Genomic DNA, 8,550 nt, shown 5'->3' on the forward strand with positions numbered 1-8,550 from the left:
ATTTTCTTTGTACGGGTTGCTGTGGTTGCCGCCTGGCTTTGCCGGGCAAATTTTTATCTCAAGTTTCGGACTCTCGTTGACAATAAAAATGGGCAAATAGGAGACAGAGAGAGAGAGAGAGAGAGAGAGAGAGATAGAGATAGTGAGAGAGAGGAGGGGCAAAGGCAAACCACAGGCACAACATTCAGGCATAGGCATCCTGGGACAGACCCAAGCCCATATCATTAATTTTGCACAAAAGGACGAAATGTCCTTTGCCAAATGCAGTAGGGCGAAGGGAGGAAGAGCAAGCCAGGCAACGGAGCGAAACGGACCAACAAATAAATAAGGCAAGCAGCCGGACTTTGTTGTGCATTGGCAGCTCTGCGGTTGGGATTGCTCTCGCTCTACGTCCAGAGTCTAGATGGAAGCGGGAGATGGCGAGGGAGGGGCATGGGCAGGGGCAACTGAAACTAGAACTGAGGTTTGTGTGGGGGAGGGGCTGCGGCTCTGAGGTCAGCTGTGGCTGCAACACGTTCGACATTTTGTGGGTCTCACGCTGCGTTGGGCATTGCCAAATTGAAATTGTTTTTTCGCCCCCACCATTTGCAGTGATGGCAGGACATTTCGGTCCAAATAAAATGTGCTGCAGAGAAAATGAGATGTATACACTATGTATGCCTTGTATGAAACTCTAATAAACAAAATGGGTGAGCAGAAATTTAAAATGTTTTCTTTGGTTTGCCTGCAGCACATTTGAATTTCGCGCCTTTAAAAAAGACAAAGCATACTTAGTTCGATAAACAACCGCTGACAGCCTGATGGCGCCACTGCACTGAGTACGCCGCGCGCTGCCAGACAGTTGAAAAAACGTCAGCAACGTGCCGTTTGAATTTAAACTCAAATTTAAATTATATTTTTCTTTTTTTTTAAATAGCAAAAGACATACGAACAAATGTCGGATATTGAAATACACCATGTGGCCAATGAGGCGTCAGCGCCACAGGAAGACGAAGATGTGGAGCAAGGAGAAAGCAGAAAAGGTTCAGAAGTGCCCAAACCGAGCGCAAAACTCAAATCAAAAACGAATTTCTGCTGCATAGCCAAAGAGTGTGAGTTGGAGGACATTCTTTGCTAGTGTTTACACTTATCTTTAACCACTTTACCCATAGACTACAGCGACTACACAAACCTGGTTGATTCGCTGCACATAATGCCGCGACTGATGATACACCAGCGGGGCTTCAAGATTAACAACACCTACGGACTGACGCTGAATATAAGGAACAGTGGATTGGTAACCCATTAAACATTTGATTACCTAACCTACAGCTCTGTGTTGTTTTCCCTTGCAGTACCCCCGCTTGATCCGTGTGAGCACTGACAGCCGCGTGGACACTTCCATTTCCATAGTCGAAGCGGATTTGCATCGCTATCTGGCAACCGATCAGCTGCTGGAGGTGAAAATCTGGATACGTGCCAAAAGCTGGCGTGATATCAATCGCAGGCGGCACATTTACATCGAGTCTTACCACCCAAATATCATCTTTCAAGTGCCGATTATAGGTAGGTCTTTGACGTTCATCCAACAGACTCATCCAAGATCCTCTCTCCCGCAGTGCTGCACAAGCTGGAGGAGCCTTCGTTGTGTGAATTTATAAGCCTGCCACGCTGCGTGCCAAACAATAAGTCCTACTATGAGATGATCATCTACAATCCCACAGAGGAACGCATTCGCATGCGCTTCAGAAAGTATTTATCCAGAGTTCACAGCTAAAAACCCAAATGGATTGCTTTCTCCCCCTGCCAGCACCAATCGCGGACTCACTTTGAACACTTTGAACAAGGATCTGCTGCCGCCCAAGGACTACATCAAAGTGCTGCTGGTATTCCATGCGGAGAAGCTGCAGTCGCTGAAAGGCTTCTTCAACATCAAGTTCGGTGTGAGTGGGTATCGGAGTTGAACCTTTGCCACGTTCCTTCAGTTTAATTTCCCCTCTTCTAGTGGCACCCAAAATGATCATTTTCGATTTCCTCGCCAAGTCCATGGGCGTGCATCTAAGCGGCGGCACCGTGCCCTTTGGCCTGACCAAGTTCTCGCGCGAGGAGCGACGCACCGTGACCGTGTGCAATGAGTCGTCGCATGAGGTCATGATGTCAGGCACCTTCGACAGCGATCAGCGTGACGTGGAGTCCGCCACGCACAGCGTTGCATCACATTTCTCGAACAAACTGATCGACGAGGCCGTCAGCATGCACAGCGTGCTGATCTACGACTTTGAGGAGGATTCCAACATTCAAAATGTCAACTACAATGCGACGGCCCCCAAGCACTTTGGCTTCGTTGTGCCACACTCGATACCGGCTTTGTCCGCAGCCGAGATTGTCATCAACTTTAGGCCGCTGTATGACAGCAATGAACCCTTCTCGGACGATGCGGAGCCGCCGTACTTTCAGCGCACGCGCCTTATCTTTTGCTTTACGGATGCCGAAGAGTGCATGGAGTCGCATTTTGTGGTTGTCTCGGGCGAGATAAGCGGCATTGAGGTGGAGCTGTATCCGAAAGTGATTGATTTTCGCAAGATTTACCTCGGGGAGGAGCATTGCGCGCAGATAAAGATACTCAATGTGGATGGTGAGTGGCAGGAGGAGCTGCTGCTGAAGCTGCTGCTAAAGTTTGTTGTCTGTGTCCCCAGCTGTGCCCGCCAAAGTGGCGTACAAGGACACCCTGGAGAAGGACCTGGGCGGCGTGCGAGTGTCGCCCATTGAGGGTCTCCTGCTGGAGCCCTGCTGCCGTGGCGCCTTTAGTCTTTCCTTCTACACGGTGCATCCCTCACGTTTTACCATCACGCTGCGCTTTAAGGTGGTCAATGGAGCGCATCACAAGGTGCACATTAAGTGAGTGATTGTCACAGCTCACGATCCTTTTGTATCCTCTTCTCCCCAGAGGCACTGGCCAGCATGTGCAGCTGCGCACGTTCCCACAGCTCGTGGAATTCGGCAGCATACCCATGGCTGTGCCGCAAAAGCGTTATATGCTGCTCATGAACCCCCTGGCAGTGCCCATAACGCTGCAGGTGACGCCCAGCGATGATGGGGCGGAGCAGCCGCTGGTGCTGAACATACGCGACTCCACGGAAATGCTGCCCATCACGGTCCGGGACCCCATTAAGCACTTGCAGCGCGCACACGAGGACATGCGCAACGATTCGCTGGAGTTGACGGACATCAAGCTGACGAGCCTCGTGCCGGATATGCTGTCACTGAAGTCGCTGCACATTAATGAGTCTGCGTACAGCATGGAGTTCGAGGAGGATGTGATGGGTGGGTAAACGGCTCAGGGGGAACTCGTAACTATAATTTCTGCTACCCCTTAGAACCCGTGCCGCTGCTGGCCACTCATATGCTGACCAACCTCAAGCGGCAAAAGATTTTCGACAAAACGGAGACGGACAAGCGGGTGATCCAAGAGGCGCTGCATGGACTGCTCAGCACCAAATACTTTTCCATCTTCACCAAGCACAACAATTTCATATTCATGGACTGGAATGCGTTGCCCAGCGATCCACGGGAGGTTTACTGCGACAATGAGATCATTTATCTGCGACCCAACACGGGGCGCACCATAACCATTCTGCTCATACCGAATCAAGTGGGTTACTTCCATCGCTCGCTCACCGTGCGCATCTGTCCCTCGGTGCTGTCCAATTCGGGTTCCAGCGAGAATCTGCAGAGCGTTAAGACGCTCATCAAGTCGGATTTTCTGTGCTCCAAGCTGTGGTTTGAGTATAATTGTGTGACGCCCGAGATTGAGTGGAGCCATCTGGTGGATCTCTCGTCTTGGATTGTCTACGCGGGCGAGGAGTACGAATTCGACATGTCCTTCTACAACAGATCCAACACGGGTGGTTTTCTGCACTTTGATGTTATTGTGCGTAGTCCTCCCAGTTGGAGAGTTCTTCAATTTCTAATCTCTCCCTCATCCCACAGCCAAATGAAATGAGTTTTCGCGATGGCACCTGGAAATTCTACATTGGCTCGGGCTCACGCATCATTGCCAAGTGTGCGGTCAGCTTTCGCTCGCTGGGCAACACACGGCTCACGGGTCTGATCAAAATTGTGGGCGCCTCGCGGCCTTATGCCTTTCATTTGTTTGCCAATGTGCTGCCCACGGAGATAAGGATAACGCCCAACTATGTGCAGCGACGACTGCAGACGTACGAGCTGCACAAGGTGCACTTTTACATAGACAATTGCTCGCCGACGAATACCAAGCTGACAATGAAGCTGGTAAGCAAAAAGCAGCACAGAATGCCCAGCTTTACTTTAATTAATTCTCTACCCCTTGCAGCAGGACACCACGTTCCAATATTTGACAACGAGAGGCGGTGTGTTGGCCTCCACTGGGCAGAGCATGTACACCACCCTGGTTGCGATATTCCCCGATCCAGATCTCTATCAGAACATACTCTATGTGGACCTGCAGTTCGATCATGTCATGGAGATACCCATCACATTCCTCGTTGAGGGTGTGCCGCTGTACTTTGAGCCAAACATCAGGCAGGGCTTCGATGCGGGTCAGCTCTACACGGACACCAAGGAGCAGTTCCAGCAGAACGTCTACAATCATCGCTTTCCCGTGAAGGTTATTAACAAAGGCTTCCGCACATATCGGATCACCGTCACGCGCCTGAAGACCTACGCCCAGGCCAAGGGCCGTTACTCGCCCTGCGCCTCACAGGCACTGACCGCGCGCTTTGACATCACGCCCAAGCATTTGTACCTGCCGTCTGGCTGCGAGGAGCGACTCGAGATACTCATCAGCTCGTGGCAGGAGGGCGTGGTGCTGAGCGACTTTCTGCTGCAGGTCACCGACCAGAAGTATCCGCAGCGCAAGTACACCATCAAGGTGACGGCCAAGGCAGAGTTCGTCGAGTGCCAGCTGGTCTGGAGCCGCAAGCAGCTCCTCTTCGAGTACCAAAGCTGCGAGCCGCTGAAGCAACGCTCCAACATACACACCCCCGAGCTAATCAACAAGCACGCGCTGCCCATTGCTGAGGTGCGGCTGCAGGTCTGCGGTCCCTTCCGCATCAAGGGGCTCTACGAGGACACGTTCGAGAAGGAGATCCTGGTGCCCATTGAGGCGCTGCAGCACAAGGATATCTTTGTCATACTCAACCGCGGGGCCATGAAGCAGTTTTACTGCAAGCAGCTGGAGGGTCGCATCAGCGTCTGGGCTTTGGGGCGTCAGCTGAATCCGCTCGCGCTGAAGGTCACTGTCCAGGTGCCCGATGTGCTTATACTCCAGCCCGAGCTGGTGGTCTTTGATCGCGGCGCGCCCTTTGACTGCAGCGTGAGTCTCGTCAATCAGGGCTGCCTGCGTGCCGAGTTCAAGTGGAAGCGCCTGGAGACCGCCGAGCAGTTTGTGGGCGACAACGATGATCCGCAAGATCTGGTGGCTGACTTCCTGTCGGAGTTGCTGCGCATGCTTGAGTATAATTTTAGCTGCGAGGATGAGCCCAATATGACGCTGCGCTATCAGCAGTGTCGCTGTCAGTTTAGTCAGCAGTCGGACACGGCAGAACTTGTACTGGAGCTACTAGATGAGTTGGTCAACGACTTGGACCTCAGCCACCGCCCTTTGGTGTACCCCCGGGAGGTGCAATCCAGCGAAGACTCCGCCCTGGAGCTGCACAGCACTTCGAGCTTTGTGCGTGCCACAATCCACGATTTGCTCGAGCGACTCAATGTCGAGTCCAGCGAGCAGCTGTCGCCGGCCTCCTCGGAGTACTGTTTTGCGGAGCGTTTCATTTACTTCCATGAGAAGCAGGGCGTGGTGGAGCTGCCCGATGTGCAGCCGGAGCATCAGTGTGTGTTGCATGTACCCCACATACGCCGCTCCCATGAGTTGCGCGCAACCTTTCAGCTCACAGTGGTGGGCGGACGCAGTCAGTGTCTGTCCGTGACGTTGGTAAATCTGACACAGAAGATTAAGTTTCACAAGGAGAGCGTTTACCTGGGGATTAAGGTAGACACCACACACACAGCCTCTGCTTTAACTCAACCTGAGTCTCCCCTCCTTCCAGCCTTGGTACGAGCAATTCAATGCTGTGCTGCGAGTCGAAAATGTGACCAAATATCAGCTGCAACTGTTGGTCGTGGAGCTAACACCAGTGCATTCCGCGGAGAAGCGACTCATTGAGGGCTACAGCACGCTCGTCAGCAGCGATTTGATTCACTTGGAGCCGCTAGCCAGCGACCAGCTACGGCTCAAGGGCGTACTCGGCTTCAGTGAGAGTTTCTGCCACACCTTTGGGGTGCTAATCAATGGCAGTGCCTCGAGTCACTTCTGGCTGCGTGGCCAGGGCGTGATGCCCATGCTGAACGCAGACTCGAAGCTGCCAGCGGACCATCAGGATGAGCTGGATATCGTGGAGGAATATCGCCTGCTGCAGCGCATTTACTACTACGAAATGTTCAAAAGCATCACCGAGACAGATGCGGAGTTTTCTGCTGCCGCTGGCGAGGAGGAGGGCTTTCAGGAGGATGCCATAACCGAAGATTTCAGTCAGCTGTCGGAGAGCGAGGAGGAAATGTCCAGTGTGCGACAGCGGCAGCACGACACGCAGCTGTTTAAAATGGTGCAAACCTACGTGCTGGTAAACAACAATCAGGAGCTGCCACATGCCACCATCCTCAAGCAGCTGCTGCTGGGCGTACGCTACCGCAAACGCCTAAGGGACAACGGGGAGCTGTATGCCAAGCACCAGCAGGTCTATCAGCGCCATCAGCAATTGCACAAGGCAGGCAGCTACAAGCTGCCGCCGAATGCCAAGTACTTTACGGTGCAGCCCATACCTTGCCAGCAGCAGGGCCACATCCTCGACCTTGGACAGCTGAAACGGAACACGCTGCGCCGCTTCGAGCTGCAGCTGCACTTCAGCGGCCCCGGCAAGCTAATAGCAGCCGCACGTACGGCTGTACGCATTCCCGGACTGTTTGTTGACTTTAGCATCAGCCCGGACCAGCAGTGAGTGGCGGGCGACATATATAAATATATTCGCACTTATCTCTCCCTCCCCCTACAGCGCTGATAAGAAATTATCTTTCTGGTCTGAGCAGTGCACCACGCTGGAGTACTTCAAGAAGAAATATCGTAATATGCTGGAGCGACTGGCGGATGCCCAGGACCCCACACTGAAGCATTCGCACTCCTTCGATCTGGATCGTCTGCTGAAACATCAGCGCACGCTGACGGGCAAGGATCGCCACTTGATGGAGGAGTACTACAACAGTCTCAATCCGTCGGTCTATGCCGATCACAAGCATCACTTCACGCTGGCCAAAGTGTACTCGGGCAGTCAGTCGAACTACTCCGGGGTGGATGTGCGCATTGTTGGTTACTTTAAGCCCGAGACGCGTTACTACGAAAAGGATCAGTTTGTGGAGGATTACATATACATCGATGTGAGTTAAGGTTCCACTTTTAAGCTACTTTTCTACCTCCTTTTTCTGCCCTGCAGCTTCACATGGGACCCACTCTGCCCATACTGCTGCTGGGCTCCATCGAGGCTTGACTTGTGGGTTATAACAATTTATATATTGATTTTATGTGCAGTAAATAAAGCGCTCAACAGTACATATTTAGCTGTCGAAAAAAATAATGAAAAATGAGCAGCACGAGGAAGGAGCTGGTCACGGGCAGACCCGCCGCTTTGATCCACCCAAGCACATTATAATCATCCGGATAGAACTCGAATTGCTCTGTGGGCAGCTCGCCGCAGTTGGAGATGACCACCGGCTGCACGGGAAAGTCGTCCGTGTCCGTTTTGACCTGTTAACAAATGCAGAATTAATTAAGAAAAGAAATTGCAAAAATATTCAAAGTTCCACTCACATCTTCAATGGCATAGATGGTGTCCATGCCCTCGAGCACCTTGCCAAAGACCGTATGTTTGCCGTCCAGCCACTTGGCGCCCACTGTCGTCACGTAGAACTGGCAGCCGTTCGTGTCTGGTCCGCGATTTGCCATGCCCAAGTACCCCGGGCGATTGTGCTCCACAGATAGCGCCTTGTCCTCATCCGGGAAATAGTCGCCGTAGATGCTAATCGAGCCGGTGCCATCGCCGTGCAGAATATCACCGCCTTGGACCAGGAAACGATCGACTATCCTGTGAAAGCGTGAGCCCACGTAGCTGGTGCCGTTGATGCCGCGCAGGCAGATGTGCCGGAAATTGGCCACCGTTTTGGGCGCCAGCTTGCCAAACAGCCCGAAAGTAATTCTCCCAATGGGCTGCTTATTGTGTTTGACGTCCATAAAGATTCGAGAGGTGACCGTGAAGCTGAGAGCATTCGCAGCGGCCAGTAGGCCACAGCCGTAGAGTGCCAAATGTATGAGCTTCATAGCCAAGAGAGAGTGTAGGACGACTGGACACGCTGATGAAATATTTACAACTGAAACTAACACTGAAAATTACAGAATGAATTACAGAAATATGTGCCGCGCGGAAGCCGCACAAGTTTCAGGTTAAGTGCAAGCGCCCAGGTGGTTGGGCCAGAAATCGATTTGTG

At 52.4% G+C, this 8,550-nt stretch overlaps 2 protein-coding genes across 2 annotated transcripts; one reads left to right on the top strand and one right to left on the bottom strand.

The window, feature by feature from the left end:
- The first annotated feature begins 913 nt into the window (after positions 1-913).
- LOC117582439 lies at positions 914-7,618 on the top strand. Its single transcript, XM_034270146.1, has 14 exons — positions 914-1,091; positions 1,152-1,276; positions 1,335-1,545; positions 1,599-1,731; positions 1,790-1,926; positions 1,985-2,614; positions 2,676-2,877; positions 2,927-3,303; positions 3,357-3,910; positions 3,970-4,269; positions 4,331-6,007; positions 6,066-7,009; positions 7,068-7,446; positions 7,503-7,618. Exons 1-14 carry the CDS (start codon positions 935-937, stop codon positions 7,554-7,556), a joined length of 5,880 nt encoding a protein of 1,959 aa, XP_034126037.1. The 5' UTR covers positions 914-934; the 3' UTR covers positions 7,557-7,618.
- LOC117582440 (peptidyl-prolyl cis-trans isomerase, rhodopsin-specific isozyme) lies at positions 7,570-8,423 on the bottom strand. The gene is made up of 2 exons (XM_034270147.1): positions 7,877-8,423; positions 7,570-7,813 (listed from the first exon to the last, which is right to left on the bottom strand). Exons 1-2 carry the CDS (start codon positions 8,381-8,383, stop codon positions 7,610-7,612), a joined length of 711 nt encoding a protein of 236 aa, XP_034126038.1. The 5' UTR covers positions 8,384-8,423; the 3' UTR covers positions 7,570-7,609.
- Between the last annotated feature and the right edge of the window lie 127 nt (positions 8,424-8,550).

Source organism: Drosophila guanche, unplaced genomic scaffold, assembly GCF_900245975.1.
Source record: "Drosophila guanche unplaced genomic scaffold, DGUA_6, whole genome shotgun sequence".
In the NCBI taxonomy this organism is placed as follows: domain Eukaryota; kingdom Metazoa; phylum Arthropoda; class Insecta; order Diptera; family Drosophilidae; genus Drosophila; species Drosophila guanche.